The following is a 21,409-nucleotide window of genomic DNA, read 5'->3' on the forward strand; positions in this document are numbered from 1 at the left end:
TTGTTTGCTAGAGAGAAACCCTTCCCCTATCTTAAGGCTTCGTAGCTTCACTAACTCTGCTCCCCTAGCTATCGTAGCTACTCTGCGTCACTCATGTAGGTATGAAATTTATTCGCATGCGATTGCGTAACTATGTACGTCGTTACTATAAGCACACCGGGTGACATTGTAGATGGGCGAAAATAAGCACGGACACTCGGTTCTATTTATTTTCTGTCATAACGATTGCAACAATTGTAATGTAACATTACCAATGTAGCTTATAAATAAACTGGTAACAGTATATCGTGTTCATCTCGTCTACTAAACTGGTGTCTACACTCGTGAAACGATATTTGAATATACATCTACTCTAGATCTGTTCTTCAGTTACAACTCTCAGATTTTTATTGAATTCTATCTACTTACTGACTGAGTGTTACAGAATACAGGAAATTTTTTAATAAAGTATATAATTGTCGTGCACAGTGCTGGCGTTGAAACAATCATCGATAAGATATTCTATTTCGAGTTGGATACGGTAATAATCACAGTAGCCTATGACGTCAGTCGTTCCGACTTGTGGATTTGTGCAGGTAGGTACACTGATCGAGAAGAGTATTGGGTCAAGATTGCATATAGAGAGAATAAGCTGGCTACTCTCCATGTCGTTGCGCATTCTGATACCCAGAGGTGGTTCGGTATTCCTCACCCCTATACTTTCGTATACACATGCTCGCAGCACATGTACATTGGGAAATGACGTAGGGTCACACTTGCGCACGGGAAGCAGAGCAGGCGTCGGAAGGGCGGTCGGACGGATGTGTATACCAGTGACTGAGAGGATGCTTTATGACCCGTAACGTCGCAACCCGCGCCTCCGCCCTGACCACCTCTATAAACTGGATCCAATATATTAGGGTTAGCTTCAGCTCGGAAGTAACGGCCATTTTGAACGCGATTCGAGAACTCCAACTAGGAAAAGGATGAGTATGTATTTATATCATGCATGCAGGGAAAGAATATACGAAGAGATGAGAGAAATTCGTCGAGAAAAATAGTGCAAGCATTAGGCGAGTTGAACGAGAAATTCTGAAACTAGGATGTGGATGAAATAAAAATATTTAAAAGTACCGTACTTTACGTTGAGGCTATAGCATCCGATGCCGAAACCAAGTTAGGGTGTGGTTGCACTTCTCGCCGACAAATGTCTAATCAGAGAAACCGCCCGAAAGTGAAGGGTTTCCCTGGTCCAGTGTCGCTGGCCCTGCATCATCGTGCCGCGCCAAACTTCCATCAATCACCCGCAGGGACAGTTGTAGCATACCGATATCCCCGACAACCTCTTGTGGGACTTCACTGCATATCTCTCGCGAGGCTCTACACTCAACATTTGAGAAATTGCTTCTAGTAGCTCCATCTTTAATCACTTGGAACTGATTTCTGCGAAATACTTGATGAAATACGCCGACAATATAGTGACAGAATAACTGGCATCAGCGCAACTGGACTTGTTCGATGTTTTTTAGAATTTGTTCTTCATCTCTGGTACAGATAGTGGAACGAAGACTTGAGTTTTTCAAGGTGAGCTAAGGATACGTAGGTATATAACCCATGGACGTCAGTACGTCGGTCGTTTTATCTCCATTTCTCCTTCCAGCAAGACAACGGGGATCATTAGAACGAGCGAGTTTAATAATTTCCAAGACCTCGCCAACAAGGTTCGTTGGTTCACTCTGGATGCTGTATACGTTCGCCAGCTCACCCCTGTCAGCGTCTGGCCGAGTTTTCCGCAATCATCTTTCCTCGTTCTTCTTTGTATCTTTCTTACTGACTTCTATTTTGTGCTACCTCGTCCAATTTAATCGGCGAACGATTGCTAGTTTGCTGTTCAATTCCGCGTTACGAATGCTTTTCGCCTATCCATATAAGGTATCGCCAATAATGCGCATGCATCATAATGTACACGAATCATAAGTATACTCATATGCGTTAGTTATGGGAAAACTGATGTATTCTGCGCGTAGCTACATTCCTACACTTACCATGAAAAACGTTGGGAAGCGACTGTTTTTCTCGCTCTGGTTCCGTATCCCTCGTCGAGGATTACGGAACCGTCATCCTGTCACGAGGAATGTCACATCCAAAAATCCTCTATCCGTAAGGGTGCAACCCTGGCCTCTTTCAGGGCTGATCTCAGAACATGGATAGTCTAGATTTTCTAGCATGCTCCATGTGCACCTATCGGTTAAGCTCGATAATTCGATATGATTCGCACGAGGAACAGTTCATTTCAAGATAAAGAAGTTACTCATCAGACTATTACCCGCGTCTTCCAAAGCTCTATTATCGAGTTCCGCTTATCGGTCGGCAAATATCGAGTATCGCCGAATTTTGGGAATGAGAAAAACTGAAGCTGGTAAAAAATTTAGCTGTTCATCCGTTCCAGCAGAGAGACGGGGGTAGGATAACGGCACTCACCGTGAAAAAGCTCGACATTAAAAAATCATAAGGGAGATAACTGTCGCGTCATTCCTGCACCCTACCGACTTTTTTATTCGCTTAAGGTTTGCACGTGGTGCCACAGCGGGAGGTTTCGGATCTATTGGTCTGATCAACAGGCCGATGTATTCTTCTGCGGTGGTGGAGGGCTGTCATACTATCCTATAGCCATCCCCTGCTACAGACACGATTTATACTCATTCTCGTCGTCTCACCTATTGACGAAAAAATACTGATTTGCTCATTTTCGACGAAGTCATTTTTTGATATTTCACAGTCAACGAACTCTGTCAACGCGATCTGTAAACAAAACTTTGATAAGAAACTATGCAGATGCACATATATGGCATTCCGGACTGAAGGCTAGAAATGATTCACGTTAGAGTTACATGTACGCGTGATGTGAGGATTGGCGACTGTACTGCCGGTACGTTTGGTAGCGGAGTTAGACTTTCCATTGGAACGATAAATGGCACCGAGAAATTCCCTTGGGAGGCTGCGAGCGTTTCTAAAGTAGTAGGAATCATCTTTTTTTCCGAATAATCAAAATGTATGTGCGCCTGGGGTGACGAAGCCAGTGGGGCCAGCGCTCCCCTCCAATCTGCCTCCGGTTTCTCATATTTTCTTTTTCCCTTACGACGTAGGTATACATCTGTGCGAGATTTGTTTACACAAAAAGTGAAAACCGGAACAAATCGTTGAACTGAAACAACATTTACTCAATTTTGTAAGCACTGCGCCTGTTGTCAGCTCTTTACTGTAAGAAATTTGATCCAACCTAGTTACAGGTACCATTTTGAGGACCTATATAAGGGCAAGTACTTGGCGCTATATGTTTCAAATGTTTTTGCTTACCGTCACATATCATTTCACTAAGAATGGGAATTGAAGAATGGGAATTTCCATTTTTCAATTGCTACGCCACAGCCTATTTTGGCTTTCCTTTCGAAAATCATATCGATGCTCGCAGATTGAACATAACTTGTAATACCGGGGCTGTAATTTCGTTTAAAATATCTCGTGAAGTTTATCAAGCAAGTTCATTGGGCGGGTTTGAAATGGGTGCGTTTCAGAAGGGTGACACCCTTCGCTGACCTTTGCGAACCTTCTTGGGATATGTGTGCAGTGGGTCCTTCTCCGCTCCCCTAAAAAATGGACTACGCAAGTTTAAATTACGTCCAGGACTCGTGATGCCCGTGTAAAGTGCTCGTGTGAATTCTACCCTAGGCCCGAATAGCGATGAATGTAATGCATACGATACAAAACTAGCACCAGTCTCTCTTGAGTGAACCGATACACACACGGCCTCAAGTGTTGCAAAAATCCGTAGCAAATCCCGCTACGAATCGATATTCGTTCACGCGAATTGAAGGGTGTGAAAACCTTGAATTTTCACTCCACTACGCCATCATCTAGCTTAAAAATATATCATCCTTTAGTCGTGAACAAACTGTAGATAGTGTTAGATTTTTCGTAAATTTAGGAAGTACCGAAATTCAGTAACATATTATTCATAAATTAGATTAAATTCACTTTTCCATACATAAATATATGTATACATAATAAATGGTGTGTTTTGCGACTGATGTGATTCGGAAAGTGCGCCACAACCGCGCATATATATATAACCTGCAGTAGCGAACATACACAAGAAAGTTGGGAGCTCAGTCGTAGACCGATATATGAGCGTCATAGGTTCGTGTTCGTTCAATTTGGAATTCAAACGCATCGATCCATCTTAGCACCCCAGAATTCAATCACTGCCATTTGTTTGGGAAATCAGTCCCACAGGAGTAGTATCCCGGACAAGCTGCAGTGCCGGTAAACACTCATATTATGCATGGGTTCTTTGTGTTTGCCCGGCTTCGTGCTGCAGCTTAATGCAATTTTTGCAACATGCGACGAGATTAAAAGGAAGGAGAATATCGATTATACTAAATGTAGCGATAAATTTCTTGTAAGTGAATATTTGCTCGCTTGTAATTTGAATCCCTTGTTGAAGTGAGGTGTACGTACATGGTCAGACCTTGAGTCAGAAGCCAGACTCGGGTTACTATTCATCTCGCGCGTTATCATGCTTTTCGACTCTAAATGCAATTGCAATTAGTTTGAGAAGATTTTCCTTCATGCTGCGATAGTTAACGTCGTGCCTATTATTGAATAGTCAAAGAAGAAAAGAATAAAAATAAAGAAAAGAAGGCGGTGACACATTTTTAGCGACGATGTATACTACATGTACTGCACGCGCGCGTTGACACGCTGACACGTTATAAAAATACGAGGATAGTCGAGACTCGGATATAGTGAGTATCAGGGGGGTAGAGCGACCGTAATCCCCCATACAATAATATTTCTCTTTTCCGTTTTGTACTTTGTGAGTCAATTTGAAACATGAATCGTATAATAATTCGGTAAACCCGAGGAAAATACGACACAGACGTCGCGCATTCGGGAAAGCGCGTTAACGGCCTCCTTCCCTCTTTTCTACCATCATGGTCTCACACCGTTAGACGTTACATCTTCGCGTATATCGTTCTGCATAATGATTACAGCTAAAGAACCTGAGAAAATCATAATCAGCGTTATCCTGACGTTAAATTCAGTGCGAAAGCATTCGTAATTTGGCTTATTTTCACATAGTAAATAGATTCCATAAATAATAAAAATTTAAAAGCTGACCATTATACTCACGTATTGGATATCCTTTTTTCATTTCATAATACAGCGCGAGCTTATACAACGGGTGGTTAAATTTATTCATGCGGGTAAGTCCACCCTGAGCCTAAATCTCGCGTAGCAGAGCCATGGCGGAGCTCCCTGGTTGTGAACGGAGACAGAACTCGTTGCAATTCCGATGAGTCCCGCCTGATCCGTGCTTCATACATATTGTGATTGCCATTACTTTCCGGTGAGAGCTCTGTACCTGTATATTCGTGCACATCGTAGCTATGCTTCGTGGACTTACACACGCGATATTTATATTTAGTCGGTACTTGGGTACACACCTACATACATATGCACGGATATATGTACCTCGGAGTCCATATCATATTTTACTTACACGAACGAATACGCGATGCGATGGAGAATAGATGAATTACCGTTCAAACAGTTAACTTTTCGTTTTCGGTCGGTCATACTTGATGGAAATATATTTTTTTATTGAAGTAAAGATCGGATACGCGACTGACGAACAAAATGTATGTGGAATATTCCTTTGATTACGGTAATAATATTTTCCCTGACTTTCGAGCAATACCGTAAAACCCAACTCGGAATTTTCAGCTTCTGCTTCAATCGTGTGACGAACTGTCCCGTGATCGGTACGGCGGGGGGTTTATCCGGATAATATTAATTATGCACATACCATGTGCGGATCTGGTCCCGACGCGGCTGCCGTAGGGCGTTTGTCACGGGGCGCCTTGGAGTGCCGCAAGCGTGTCCGATACATGCTAAGTAGAATATAAGAATGAATCGCTTTATCGAGTGGAATAATGTCAGAGTGGAGCCTGGCTCGCTTTATTCCTTCCGTCCTATTAGATTTTCAGACGATCCTGGTCCGACTCCCACTCCCTGAAACTGCAGCTGCTCATTGTACATTTGGATATTTGTCTGTGCGCATGTAATTTTGCGAATTGCTTCGATGTTGTGATGCAAAGCTCCGAGAAAGCGACGTTATCCGGGTAAGGATTTTCGCGGAGTGAAATTCTGCAGCTCGTATACAGGCCGAGGGGCGAGAATCCATGGATGTATCCGTCTCGACTGTATCTCATCCACCCCCGGTCCGCATGCCACAACCGAGAGCAACCCCTTGTCCCGACGCTTCTTTATGCCTGGGTCCGGGAGAGTAGCACTCTCAAAGTGTTATTTTATTTCATATATTTTGAAAGGGCGAGCGGAAAGTGCTCGGAAATTGAGTGTGCCTCCAGAATGGCGGCGTCGGGACCTACGTACGTTGCTGGTTCTTCGAGAGAAGAAGAATGACCCGGAAGCTGGCTGCAGGCCGATGAAAACGGTGGGAAGAGTAAAGGGGGTGAAACAGCAGGGGATAAAATTACCCCCTCTTTCCACCGCTGCTTGAAAGAAATTTGAGAGAGAAACAGAGAGTTCAAGATCTAACGCTCGATCGCCTCTGTAAATCCACCTTTTTTCCTAATTCCCTCCACACGACGCACCCACGTCCTCTCCACCAACGTGCGTCGTTCTATGTATACCGATACGAATTCCACCGTTCGCGGCCGACGAATGCGGGGGACCAGTGAGAGGAGAAAAGAAAACAGATCGAGGAGCTCCGAGGAGGCTTGGTAGGTATAAAGAGAAGCTGCGCTACAGCGACAGATCCTTCTTGGCGGCAGGCATCAAGGGGGTCCGTCTTGTCTCTCGTCCCAGCAGCGAACAATTACTCGAGCGTGAGTGCATAAATAAGGCCCCCCTTTCCCCTCCTGCCCCGAAGAAACTGGATTTGCATTTGCGTGAGGTCAAGGAACGCGTGGGGCATCTCAGGCGTGGAGGAGGTGGTGGAGGTGAGGGAGGGGCATAAGGGGGGAGCTGGTGAGGAGAATAGCGGCGTTATCAACGCGTCTGAACGAAGCGAAGCATCCGCCGATGGTTCTACATGTATCTGCCTGCAGGGTAGAGGTACGTCTTTGATGTTGCAGAAGGAACTGAACGACTGATAGAGTGGAAGCCGGGAAGACGAGAAGTCGGATCGAGCTCGATGCAGGGGAGTCTTCTTTCGACGAGCCGAACCCCAAAGAACCAAGCTGATCTGAATGCAACGCGCGTATTTCACTCCCCTCAGCCGAAGAGCGACCCGTCAATAAGGCAGCAACGCAACAAGCCCCGAAATAAAAAGTCACGCGTTTGCAAAAACTCGATTCGCTTGAGGGACCAGCGGGGACCCGGGTCCACCCGCCCTATAACCACCCGACGATATACGTGCCTTTGAGAACAAGATGAATGAAATTGTAAACCCGGGACCTTGCGACCTTTCTTTTTTCTGCTTCTATTCCCTTCTCTTCTTCTTTATCACTAACATTTTTTTCCTTTTCTGTTTTATTTTTATCCTCGTGTTGGTTTTCATCATCATCCTTACCCTCGTCCTCGTCCTCATCCTCATCCTCATCCTCACCGTCACCTTCATCGTTACCGTCATTTTCATCATCATCTTCATCTTCCTCTTCTTCTTCTTCTTTTAGATTTGGCCCCTTAAGTTACAGCCATCTTCTTGCATGGTGGTCACTATTAAAAGTGGAAAAAATTTTCTGACGTTTCTCTGACTATTCGAGCGTGAACTGTTAGTGCCAATTCGATCATCTAATAAATGAAGCTGCGAATCGAAGGGTATTCAAAAACGTGTTGACTATTCATTCAATGGTCACTGGATCGAACATGCGACGAAAAAATTAGACATAGAGGTTTGCTTCTTCATGGGTAAAGCTTTAATCTCTCTCGGTCTCCCCCGCCAAAAAATTCCATGACTAATTAAAAGATGATTTTTCCAAGTCCTTACAGTCCGTCTCTAAATTCCCGGTTTTTCATAACCAGTGGTAACCGTATCTTAAACATATATGGCTTACAAGTGACTACATTGAAAACCCTCAAAGACATTTCCTAGTAATTTTTATTGCCGTATTTAAGTAAACACGTGTAAATTGCTTTTGCAATTACCCGCTCTTACACCGGGATGATTCCTTGAGGGTTAACGATGGGAATGATGGCTCGCTGGCAGATAGGCAACTGAAGTTACACATAACATGCAGTAAGTACGCCAGATATAATTTCAGTTGCCGACCCGCCGGGAGAGCGTCGTTCATATCGTTAACCTTTAAGGAATCCTCCCAATATAAAAAAAGATGGCAGAAAAAATTGTCGTGTTCCTGCACGCAGGTGGAAAGAACAGAGTCGCAAAGACCGTGGTCGGCGAGAGTGAAATGCTCGACGCCAAGTCCCTGGCGACGAGAGTCGAAATAGAAAACAGTGGCAATACCCTTGAGTGGTCCGTCGGGGGTGCGAAGGGTATTTGGTTTCTGAAGGGGACAACGCCTCGCTCTAGTCGCGAATGCATATTCAGGGGCCGGTCGGCCATCCACCCAACCAATGGTACCGTTCCTTTTTCTCCTGCCGCTGCCACCGCTGCTGCATCTTTGCCAGGAGCGTAGGAGGTAAAGATTGCCGAACGATGTTTGCAATCATCTTTATTTTCACCAATTATATTAATTTTCACACTCGTTGTGCTTGACTTCTCCATTATCAATCTTACTCATTGCAGGACTTTTGGCATATTTGTTCATGACGTTTTTACTTTCGCGCATTACAACTGTGTTTGTTAATTAACGCGTCATGTAAACGATATGTATCACGATTATTTCAATTATTCGTCGGTAACAAATATACCATCGCCATGCAGACGATTTTGAAATGGAACAACGATCATATCTTCGTCCATCTCGAATTACCGAAATGTTCACCAAATAAACACGGGCGGAGTGTGAAATGTGACTTTCTCATGCTGAGGTACCTTAAATCAGTATAGGTGAGAATAATATGCGTCATTGCTGACGTTTGCACGAAGTATGTCATAGTTCTCAAAGAGTCGACGGAAGAGTCGCTGCTCCTAGAGTTCCAGGACAAAGTTGAGACTAATGATTATCGGATCACCGACCGTGTTGGCTGTCTCAATTTTGAAGTGAGCGCAGGCAGATCAGAGAAAAGTTCTGTATTTCCTCGAGTCCATTGGCACGGCCCTGAATTCTGAGCGGGGTCCACAACAGTGGAAAGGCTCGCTGGATCAATAACAGAGAGCAGCTTTCGCGCATGCACCCCCAGGCACCCGCAGGCATCCTCGAAGCCCCGTGTTCGTCTTGCTACCCTCACCACCTCCCCCGCTGCTCTCCTTTCCATCTCCTTGGGACGCCTCGTACCCCCATGCAACATTCATGACGCCATCAATATTACACGCGCGAAATAATAACCCATGCATTTATTACGTACGGGGACAGTCGTCAGAAGAGGAAAAATAAGAAGATCTCCGCTTCCCAGACAATCTATAATAAGGGAAAGTTATCCTTTAAATTTGATTCATTTTTACTGTTATATGTTCTACGGACAATAATTGATTCACAATGACCATGAATATTGTTTTACTAGGAACGAAACGTATCCTTGGTGATCCTTTTCGGACTATAATTTATTGCAAATCGCGATGACTATTCTAGTCGCCTCCTCTGAAAAGTTATCCATTCTGGCATTCGTTAAAAAACTTTGTTAATTGTTAACGTAAATAGTTTCGAATACCATTGAAATAATATAAAAATTCCGGTATATGGAGTTTCTATTCTGAGTTTATAGTCTTGTCTGGATTTTGCTTTATCTTAGACTTACTAATCATTGAGATCAGATGGCATAAAAAAAAAAAAAACTGCATTAGTTTTTGATTGCCTCATAGATTTTAATAACTACCGAAACTATTTTCTTGAAACAAAGATTGATTTTTAGGATTGAAAAATTAGTTTGTGATGCCACGACGATGCCGAGGATAGACGCGGTAGTTTACTGCCGTCTGTTGCAATACGGTTTACAGCTTGTGATAGCATCGACTGATATCGAGTGAGTGAAGAACACCGAAACGGTTTACTGGTTTGCCATAACAAACTCCTAGTTGGCAATGACCTCTTCGCGATACGAGCTGACCGACACAATCTCGCGATTATCTCGTAGCGCGTTAAATCCACTAGTCTATATTATCGCGAATGTATCTAAACAGCTGATAATGTGAAATACACATTGCGCAGTGTTGCAATACACAGTTGAAATTCGCCAATAAACGACTCGGGCAAGGCTTAAGACAATTGCAGAAAGATACCTACACTTGAATTACTCACCGTAGTGAATAAGTATAGCGACAGTGTGGTTGATTTACTGTCAGTGTTGATGTCACATCACGAGATATAACTGCTCTTGGTTCACGATTCTGTTATTGACGCACGAATGACGGAGCTGTGAATAGAATCAAAGATATAAAAATAAAATTTTAGGTCGATAGTAGGTTACTTCTGCCACCATGTCAAGATACCGTATCAAGATTCCAATTTTCAACGAGGAATGGCGCAATTATTTTCTCAGGTTCGTAGTCCTAATTCTATAATCACGATCAATGCTTTTGAGAACAGTTCTTATGAGACCTTTACTTTAGTTATTTCACACCGTTTCTGATAGTTGCAAATAACTGTCAAATAATAACGGAACAATGACAAGTGATGGATTTGTGTAACGTCATCCGTTGAACGATTCTGATTCATATCAACCTGATTACGACATTTGTAACTTAAATTTCAATTATTTAAATAGGAACGTCAAGTCTTATTGGTTATATAGGGAAATCGGTGATCGATGAAATATTACCAATGGGATTAAATTCACTCGTTTACGTTGCAGCACACACTTTTTGGCTCCAGCGTTAAATTGGGCCATACCGATTTCTTCAATTCTTGATATGACAAAGGATCCAAAATACATTAGCGGTAACATGACAGTAGGTAAGTAACGGTTCTGAATGCAACTGGTTTTCACATAATTTCCATCACACTTATACCGTCGTTGCTCATTGAATGATAGAATGAATACACTTCTCATTGCCTGAATAGTGAATACACTTACCATTTGACTGCGATGTGCGGGATGACATACGTTATTCCGTTGCTTATCATCAGCTCTGGTTATCACTAATGTCAAGTTAATTAGAATTGATGCTGTAACTAACCTCGATCAAATGGTTCGCAAGCTTCGTTTCCTGTCCTCTTGGCTCTTACTGCGTATCAGAACACTATCGTCGCTAGTTATTAGATAACGTTGACTGCACTTACTACTACTTATAGGTGAACCAATTTACGTTCAAAATCCCTCCGAATGTCACAGTACTTAAATCTGAAATTTCCTGTTTGTGTATTCGAATTTTGTCGATAATTTGTAAACTAACAATTTCAGCATTGAGTTTCTATTCGTTGATGTCGATGAGGTTTGCACTGAGAGTGAATCCGCGTAACATGTTGTTGTTCGCCTGTCACATTGTAAATATGAACGCTCAGCTGGTGCAGGGCTTTCGGTACCTGCGGTATCACAATAAACTCAGCTTTCTTCCGGGCCCAGTGATTGACCAGAATATCCCATCCAACAGCGAGGACAACGCCAACTGTCAAAGAAAGTAAAGGGAGTGTAGAAGAGAAGAAAGAAAGAATGAAAGAATAGTGAAATTCGAAAGTTAAGGGTGTATTCAACATTTATTTTGTACAAATTATGTCCTGATATAAATTATCATTATAATTGTTATACTTTGTCATGTACACGTAATTAATTCATAGCACACATTTACTAAATTACCTACGAAAGGAATATCAGTCATTGGGCATATCTTGCAATATATAATATCCATAATCCATGTCTACGACAGAAACTTATTATTTTTCGGTAGCTGATCGCGGTTACCATTTAACACTACGGTTGGCGACGAATGGCTGTAAATAATACTCCAGGTGTGAAAAAAGCAAAGCTTTAGCTTTTCCTCCACTTGAGGTATAAGTAGTGAAGTACGGCCGGTTCTAGATACAGATTCCAGTACCTACATTTTACCGACATTTTGAACCGCTTCACAGCTCGGATAAAAATCCTTTTTTCTTGGTTGGGGGTTATCCCTACTCTGGTTAACCATCCCACCCCGGAACAAAAATGCTGCGGATTTTTTTCGATGAACAAGAAATTTAACTAGAGTGGGGATAACGCTCAACCTTAAAAAAGGAATTGTGTCTGAGATGTGAAGCGGTCAAAAATGTTAGTAAAATATCGATATCGGGTTCTGCGTCCAGAACCAGTCTTACTTTTCTATTGATATAATCTAATATTATACCGATAAAAATGTATGCTCAAAAAATTTATTCCACTTCCGAGTTTTGCTCATAAAGTATCGAAAGAAACTAAATGTTATTTTGTTTTTTTTTTTTAATTTGTCCTAGACCATTTCAAGTCTTACAAGCTGCATTTATAGTGGTGAGACATTTTTCAAAGCAGACATGAGATACCGTTTAACTAGCCGAACGTTGCCTAGTAATACACCTATAGGTATAACGACTGTCAGGAATCGAGGAAATTGCAGTGGGAATGACGTCACGCATGACGGTCACCTCGATCAGATGCAAGTATGCTAGAGCGAAAAAAAGTCGATTTACGAGAAATGGCAGGAGTAGAAAAGGAAAAAAAAAAAGTAACGAAAAAAACGGGGCAAAAACGCTAATACGGTCATATATATTTATTCTCGGAGAGAGGCTGGTGAAGTTTTCGTTATACACCCCTACGCATACTTGCGCTTACCGCGTATACGTGTATGATAAAGGCAGGCACGCAATTTATATATATGCGGCGGCCGGGCAATGATGGCTGCGACACCAGAGTGGCTTAGCATTTGTTATATAGCCAGAGTCCCCATAAAATGTGACCCCAAACGGACTAGCATCGGGGAAAAATAAGTTATTACTTCGTTCATATATTCACGTAGTCGAGGATCGGGGATGGCGAATAATTTAGCTATCGGCGCTGGCATAGCAGCCTCGAACTCCCACCCCCACCCCCGTCACTAGTTACGACGTACGTAGAGGGTGATTCAGGTAGAGCCGATCTAATTCTGATGGAAGTTCCTGTGACTCAAATTTCTTCGAAGAAACTTCCAAGGGCTGACTAGAGGTAATTCGAGACGTGGAATCTTAGAGACGAATGTAAAAGGTCGCTTCAGGTGGGTGAATCGTCAAACGATCCCAACAGATTACACAAGTTTAATATTCTTATTGTTCTGCATTCCTTAAAACGAAAACTGAATTTCCCGACTATATAACTGGTCATGAAAAACGATCGTGTAGCTGGTTTCGAAAAAAGACGTAATCAATCAGAGAGTTACGTTGTCTGTCGGCTTTCTAATTTCACCGCCATTATCTTGGGAGATATTAATCAAAACAATCCGTTTACAAGGGGCTTCGACAAGTTGGCTGTAAATGCAGTCTGGACGGCCGTTACCGGTAGTGTCGATCGTCGATTTATATTACAGCAACAAGATCCGCGCGTTTCAAGATCAGCTCTCCAATTCCTAGATGTCGGCAACTGATCAGGCATTCCGGGGATCCGGGGATGGAGGATAGAGGATCGCTGGGGCAGGCGAGGGATGACGAGGGGGAGACGGAGGACGAGCTAGCGCCCGTCTTTGAGCCGAAGTAGGTATAAGGCGCTATCTCCGTAGCGCAGGCTCCCCGCGAACCCTCGCGTGGGTCCCGAGGAGGAGCTCGGTACGGCGGAGGCAACCGCACGCTTCGCAGATCACAGGGAATACATGCGAGATCAGTCGCTGCTCCGGCTGATCGGCTTCCCGAAACAAACGAATCGCCCCGTTCCGTAGAACCAATAAAAATACCCGGCATTCCCCAGGGCGAACGGGCGCTCCCTCGGTCTGCGTCTCCGTCTCCGTCTTCCTGTCCGCCTGCAGCTCCGATCCCCGCTGACGTATCCGCCGCGTCTTCGTCCTCGTCCACCGCTTGCCCATCAAAGACTAACTAAATATTTGCCGAGGTCTTCGCCAAGACTTCCACCCTCCTCATACCACTGCACCGATCCTTATATCCCTTCGCTCGTCTCATCGGCCCGCGAACAGATTTGGACTCCAGCCAACCGGACTAGGACCACCCGGAAGTTTAAACTCTACTCACCCCGACTCCAATCTTCGGTCCTTAGAATTTCTGGGATATCACCCTGGGTTGATAAGGGGACCTCGCGCTATACCTGCTAAGGCTGATTGGCGAATGGGCGGTGGTGGCAGCATCGCCAATTTGGCTTATTTCATTTACGACCATTGGCGTGTTATTGGGACAACCGCAACGCAAAGAGTCTCTTAGCTAGGTTTGACCCTTCAAGGGATGTCACAGCTTGGAAAAAAGTCTCTTCTTTCCGTTTGGCTGCCAGCATTTTTGGAGATGCATTCTTACCTCGATAGATTCCAGGAGATCCTCTCGTCGCGTCGCAGGGATTCTGCATTAGCATGACTTCTATATGCAAAGTGTTATGTCACCCCATCGCCCCTCACCCAGGCGAACCTTTCTATTTCCTTTGTCCTTGGCCGAATAACGTTTTTTTGTACATCATATGTTGCTCCTCTGCTTCTTCTTGTGTCTCGTTCTTTTCTTTTTTTTTTCATCATCCCACGGCGGACAAACGACATTCTTATTCCACGCATTCTCGGTATTCTCGTGGGCGAGTGTTCTCCCATCGGTCCGTCCGTCCCACCCGCTCGCCTGTCCATTCGCCCGTCCGTGCAACTTGGCGAAGGTCCGGCTCGGCCCTCCATCCCTTTAATTAACAAGGAATCAATCAACGGTAAGAAGAAGCTGAAGAATCACAAAGAAAATGGCAAAGTCCGCCGTGATTCGCAACAAGTTTCGAACGAGAAGGGATGACGATCCTCTGCTTCACCGCTTTTGTACGTCTGCCTTGTAATTCAATTTTTGTGTCTTCGATTTCACCAATTTCTGCATATCGTACGTTTCACCCATTTAAAATCAGTGTAAAGTGAGAAGCCTTGGGATGACTGACAATCCGACATAGTTTACAAATCTCGTAGAGATTTATCCGCGCCGGAACTTTTGGTCAACATTCAAATTTTACCATCGGATAAAAGATATGGATTTGCGAAGCCGGTAGTGACGGCAGATTCGCCAATTTCTTTATTTGCCTGTACGGATGCCTACGCAGAGAAATAAAAATACGACAGATTTTTAACCACTTCGTTGCTGCGAAGAAGCGGGTGCTAATTTTTTGCATACAAATAAATGCCTGCATAGGCCGTAAGGTACGTGAGCATACGCGAAGCGAGTACAATAAGGTGGTAGAAGCGTCGAGGCACGTCGGCATATCTTCGCGTAAGCGGCGTATCTGCGGCGGCGAATACTTCAGTGATTTGATCACGTCAAGAAGACGCGTTTTGTTTCGATCGGAGGAGCCAGCCAGCGCGCTGATAAATAAATCAATTAAAATTTAAATTCTCTCCAAGAGTTAAATCGCTAATTGCACTCGGACAAATACGTGGTCAGATTTGCAATGCAATCGCAGTTCTACGGTTCTATTGGCGTTCGCTCCAAAGAACCGCGAGAGTTCCATGGAGGGGGGGCAGAAGGAAGCCCGCGGACGAACACCGATAACGCGAGTCGAATATTAATTAATCCCTTCATGCGCGGTGGTCACTGCCGCGTACAGCCAATAATTATTCTCCTTGTATTCTTCATTTCCTACTCTACACTCGGATACAATAAGCATGCGGTAATCTTGACACAGCATTTTAATCAATGAAGCGAGATTTAGACAGGTCCGCATGGGAGGTCTCTTTCGAAAACCGTCGTCCGAAGATCATTTTTCGGACGGGTCTGTAATGGCAATACACGTGTCTGGGAATAACATCCGCGAACGTTGAATCAAGTCGTTTCTGCCTGTTACGAATCAGTTTCGCTTCTGACAATGAGTTGGAATTAGATTTCGTACAAGTATAAACTGACAAGTAACGCGGCATAGCAGCCGCCGGCGTCCGGGATTGTGGGAGGCCTCGAAACTGTTATTCATCTGTCCGGTCGACAAACCGCAGTGACGAGGAAGGAGGTAATTAAAACTAACAACGATCGCAATCACCTCGACCTTACCTTGAGCACTTTATTCGTTGGACATCACTCACAAGGAATTAATTATTCATCTTTTCACCGGACTATTAGTCCATTAAAAATCATTATCAAGCATGTGTGACGTTGAACACATACCGCTCCGTTTTAGCCAGGGTCAAACCCCCGACTCCATTTCCTATTCCGGTTCTACTTTTTTTAATTCTATTCAGACGCCATCTGAAGAGATGCTATCACATTTATTTCGACCCGTTCACCTGTGACCAGAATGTAATTTTAATCGAATATCTTTACATTGATTGCAGAACGGAATTGGACACATGAGTGTATAATATATTCGAGATTTTGGGCCATTTAAAAGCAAGCATCCACGAATACGACGATCGCCAGTCTTACGTGGAAATTCTGCAGCTTGAAAAAAAAAAACAAACAAACGAAGAGAAATCTAATTTCGCAGGTTAGTTCCGGGCACATATGTATTGATCTTGATCTGCAATTGTAAACCGGGTTCTACAACCTACCGTTTATAATTCTCGCAACAACGTTACGCATAACATGTAGTGTATGGGCATACCAACCGTTGCTTATCTTTCTATTTTGCGAGTGATTGAATCATCTTCCCCTGAAATATGTATCCGAAGAGGCGGGCCGGTCCTGTGGATTTGTCCTGTACCCGATTCCGGGGTTAACTGATTTTCCCTTTACGCAGTTTATCCGTAACAACATTTTCAACCGCTTTTAGATAATCCCAGTTTCTGAGCCAGCCAGCCAGGGCTTTTGCTTTTAAAAGAGTCCTCCCCTCATTCCATTCAATCTTCAATTCCTTACAATTCACCCGACTACCACCCTGCCCCCGCGTCCTTCCGTCCGTCCGTCCGTTCGGCATCGACTTCCACCTATACGTATACGTGTTTTGCACACAGAGTCGAATAGAAACGTAATTTCTGTCGTTTTTCGTCCTTTCCGCTTTCCACCGTCACGTTCAGCTTCAGATTCATTCCCCTTCCTCGCAGGCACCGTTCTATGGCAGGCTTGAGGAAAAGCTAATTGTGGATCACGGAATTACTTCAAAAGATTTCATTCTTGTCTAATTACAGTTTGTCTATTCGACTCAGGTGTCCCGTGTCACCATGGTTTTAATGTTTCTCAAGTAAATATCTTCAGAGTAAACAAACGAGACACATCTGGCTGAAATTCGGGTGAATCATTCGTGTCGAAATTAGCATCAACTTCCAATGATTGGCAATACCGTGATGTCTTGGATTACCGAGATACCGAATGAGCTTCCGTTTGAAATTGTAGAAGCTCGGTTAAGCGTGCCGCCAACAGATCAGCACCTAGCGATCGAAATATCGCATCGCTGATTCGCCTAGCAACCTAGTTTTAAATTCAGAACGAGGAACAACCGCGGGTCCGGGCGTTGCAGGATTCGCAGATGACCGCGTCTTGTGAAAAGTGTGCCGGCGTCCTGCGCATGGTCAACTCGTCCGAGTATAAATACGTAGGTTGGTATACGGAGGAACGTGCGCGATCCGGCTAAATTACGGGTCTCCGATAATGAGGCTAGGGCGATGGGGAGAGATCAGCCACCCAACGCTCGGCTAATCACGGAAGCTCGTTAGCCAATTGAATGCGCCCACAACGAGGGATCTGAACCTTCCGTCTGACCAACGGCTAAGGGCCACCGTATCGGTGTCTGGTTAGCCGGCCACCATGCATCCACGACGACCGGCACGCAAAAATTAAGACAATGGGTCGTTTGATTATAAAAGGAAGAACCGAGATTCGCTCAAGCGGCAACAGCCGTTCGAGTCTCCAATCTTTACTCTCTTGCAACAATCGTCGCGTCAGAGCATAACAACTGCAGTTTCGGACCTTCCGTTCGTTTTAGGATTAGCTCAGCTACAGCTATAATCAAGGGAGCGATTATAGCGGCAGCACTTTGATGGCAATTTGTGGAAGTTCGACAAGTTGACATTTGCTTGTTGTTTACTTTTCGAAGATCAGTTGTACCCCGATTAAGGTCCTACCCCCAGAGAATATCGATGTGTCTCGCTGTCGATTAAATCAATCCATCCATCCATTTCAATCCAAGCCAGTCGACTCAGGCACTGGCCGTTAGAAAAATGTATATTTCGCATTGATTTTTATATTGATGTAGTTTATTTACCACTGAAAATTGGAAAATCGTTATTTGTCTAGAAATGAGGAACGTGGAAGAGCGTAAGAAATTTCTATAAATAATTCAACTTCTATGATATTACGAATTGAAATTCCCGTGCGCCTACTATGGGTAATTTTTCGTTGTGTAATACAACGGTTTGCATATACGCATACGGTTATACTTATTTTCGTGCATAGTTTGCTATTTCTTAACTATTGTATAAGACGGTTCTCGTTGTTAGTTACCCGAGCGAGTGGTGCGGAGTGGAAAATTGAAAACCATCGCGTTTGTTCCTTCTCGCCTACTTTACCCGTTTCTATTCTAGACGCCCGTGACGCGGAATGCGTGTAAACCCTACAGAAATACGGAAACAGTGTTACGCGCTGAAGGTTTTATAGTACAAGTATAATATCGCAGACTAGACGACAGCCAGAACCTCGCGATAGTACGGCAAATTCGGAAAAACGACATGCGGCGAACGGCGCGACGAGGGGGAAGAAGGGGACGCGTGATATCGCGCAAGCAGAGCAACGGTTAGGCTTAAGGTATAACGTGTATAAGGAAAGGTATACGACGCTAGCCTTTCGCGTTATCTCCGACGTCTCAACGTAATTTCCAATTTCCTTTAATATCGTATCTGTTCGAATTGGCATTACGATGTCAATATCAAGTTTAGCCGAGGAATCGAGCAGCTCGACGTCTTGTGGGTGAAAGCGGCGAGGGAAAGAGAAGGAAGGACCAGCCCTGGCGGGCACTGATAACGCGTGGCCGCCGGCGTTGTTACGTCTCGACGGTTCACCACCCCCCTCGCCCGCCTGAGGGGGTGGAGACAGAGAAAGATGCATGCGGCCAAGGGCGTAGTAGAGTTCCAGAATAGAGGAAAAAAGCGAGAAGGCTACAGCGAGCACTCGCGAGGGTTGCGTTGTACCTATAGCGAGCCGAGCCACGGGGGTGGGGGACAGTTTAATTAAAAGAAACCTCGTTTACGGTAGTGGCAACGGGTGGGGGATGGGCCGCTTTTATGACAGAGCCCGCACACACGGCCCGTTCCTTTCCTTGCCCACCCGCCCCTCGTCCTCCATCCACACACTGCGCGAAATAGAGAGGTACGTACATCTGTGTTCGCGAGATAGGCCTAAAAGCTTGGGCATTATTAAACAGCTTTGGACAGCCAGACGACCCGATCCACCGCGTGCCCTCCGCATTTCGGCTCATCCAAATTATGAATCACCACCGGACAAACGCGAACCAACTTTCGTACGAAGATTCCACACACCCTCGGCTCTCGTGTCGCTGCTGGGCTGAGGGCTTGAAACGTGAGATACCAAGACGAGATTAATTGACGCCCCTTATTCCTGGCTCTGCACCTCCCCTCGACCTCCTCCCGTCATTCACGCTGAAACTTTAACCGTTGGAACATTATCCGGGGGTCGTGTGGAAGGTAATTGTTTAAAGAGATTATATTATACATAAAACGTGGAATAAGTTGTTCATAGAGGTGAGGGTGAGGTTATAAAAATATACTTCTTGAATGTTACTCGGCTAGGTATACTGATGAAATACTAATCGCAAAATAAAATCTGAAAATATTCAAGGTGAATCTGATTTTGGATCAGACATTACGTTTCATTTTTATTTTTTTTTTTCGGCCATAGAAAGTTTGCTCGAATACTTTTTTCCATCCTCCGTGTAATTAAGGGTACCAGCTGTGCTTGACCGTATATGTTACAGTGGTTGCCGAGCACGGTGTAAGAATCACCCATAATTAATGCATTATTGCTGCTCGCGCGCAAGACCCGCAACCTTGCGTGCGCGGGAAACTACATAGAAAAGCTCTGTAAACTGTAAACTACGTAGAAAAGCCAGTAAACCTGACTGGGCTCCGAAAAGTAAATTCCGGGGAAATAGTTTCTCTCAATCATTTCCAGATCATAAAATTTGGCAAAAAGCAGAATAAAGAAAGAAAAAAAACAACCATTCGGGAAAAATATGTATAATGTATAAGTATAACATGTAGTAAAATAGAATTAGCGAGATACCATCTCGTATCTCCTTGGTAATTGCTGGATAGTTTTACATCCCTGAGACGATATAAGAAGCGATTCAAAAGCGTGCAAGAGATATATACGAAAAGATTGGAAAAGTTTTCCTGAAACTGTCGTCAATATATGATTTTTCTATTGTTTGCGCAGGCGGCCGGCCCCCTAGCTGCTCCACGGATGATGGGCTCCTATTATGGATTCCGAAGAAACACGCAAACAACGCGCAGCTGGGGATATTTATTCCCAGTCTCATTCCCCCTTCTGCACTTTTACCCTACGCCCTGAAATGGTGAGCAAAATTCTCGAAGGCTCGGTCTCTCGATCCCTGATATTTTGTACGCATTGTATTTTCGAAAGGAAGTATATAAAATCAAGTGGCTCTGTGATTGTAAAATCGAATTGATTGGAAAAATTGTATTTAAACTTTCAAAGCGTTTTTCTTACTATTATTTGCGAAAAATCTGTAAGCTGCATGATAGCAATAACATACGAACTTTTTGATGTGTTTCTAAATAAGAAAGCACCCTTGCTAACAATGTGTCGAGGACATAGTTGTCATTGGTTTCGGGAAAAATTCTCTCTTGCGATGTGTTATGTTTAGATTTCTGGAAATTGAGTCTCCCGATTACAAAACTTGAACACCTTTTGAAGAGACTGGTACAAGGTTAGAACATATTGTCACAACATAGTATAATGTGACGATACAAATGAATGAGTATTTCAGCGAATTATTGAATTACTGTGCTTGAATCGTGATGTAAATTGAAGTACAGACGGTTGCATTGTCGGCCTGTTGGTTTTCGCAGTGGTGAAATTTGATCGATGCAAGGTCCAGAAGAGAGAAGACATTAGCGGAAAGGGAAAGTGGTGGTGCGATGTTCTAACTTATACAGCGGGACGAACAGAATAGCTGGGGGTGCCGGGGTGCGGAGGGGTATTCGTACGAAAATAGCAAAGCTGGTCATTCGGTTGATGCAAACGATAGAGATAAATGTTGGCCCACGCAAAAGCGAACGCTGCCGGTCGAG

The 21,409-nt window shown here is 44.1% G+C and overlaps 1 protein-coding gene and 1 long non-coding RNA gene across 3 annotated transcripts; one reads left to right on the plus strand and one right to left on the minus strand.

Annotated features, from left to right (window-relative positions):
• Window positions 1–7,922: 7,922 nt before the first annotated feature.
• LOC124301241 (uncharacterized) lies at window positions 7,923–10,998 on the minus strand. The gene is made up of 3 exons (XR_006907432.1): window positions 10,885–10,998; window positions 10,365–10,479; window positions 7,923–9,527 (listed from the first exon to the last, which is right to left on the minus strand). It is a non-coding gene; the product is annotated as an uncharacterized LOC124301241 (long non-coding RNA).
• Window positions 10,258–20,846, plus strand: LOC124301239 (mitochondrial pyruvate carrier 1-like). Of its 2 annotated transcripts, none has more exons than XM_046756055.1 (3): window positions 10,258–10,605; window positions 10,918–11,018; window positions 20,532–20,846. In XM_046756055.1, the coding sequence occupies exons 1-3, from the start codon at window positions 10,544–10,546 to the stop codon at window positions 20,672–20,674; spliced, it is 306 nt and encodes a 101-aa protein (XP_046612011.1). In that variant the 5' UTR covers window positions 10,258–10,543; the 3' UTR covers window positions 20,675–20,846. The 2 variants fall into 2 exon arrangements, with proteins under 2 accessions (XP_046612011.1, XP_046612010.1); XM_046756054.1 differs by lacking the exon at window positions 20,532–20,846 and adding an exon at window positions 11,467–11,705 and having other exon boundaries at window positions 10,286–10,605.
• Window positions 20,847–21,409: the final 563 nt, after the last annotated feature.

This window comes from Neodiprion virginianus, chromosome 3 (genome assembly GCF_021901495.1).
Source record: "Neodiprion virginianus isolate iyNeoVirg1 chromosome 3, iyNeoVirg1.1, whole genome shotgun sequence".
Classification (NCBI taxonomy): Eukaryota; Metazoa; Arthropoda; class Insecta; order Hymenoptera; family Diprionidae; genus Neodiprion; species Neodiprion virginianus.

Excerpts from the sequence above, each read along its gene's own strand:
- LOC124301239 (XM_046756054.1), top strand. The coding sequence starts at position 10,544 with ATGTCAAGATACCGTATCAAGATTCCAATTTTCAACGAGGAATGGCGC. Across the intron at positions 10,606-10,917 it reads TGGCGCAATTATTTTCTCAG|CACACACTTTTTGGCTCCAG; the intron begins GTTCGTAGTCCT and ends TTTACGTTGCAG. Across the intron at positions 11,019-11,466 it reads TAGCGGTAACATGACAGTAG|CATTGAGTTTCTATTCGTTG; the intron begins GTAAGTAACGGT and ends TAACAATTTCAG.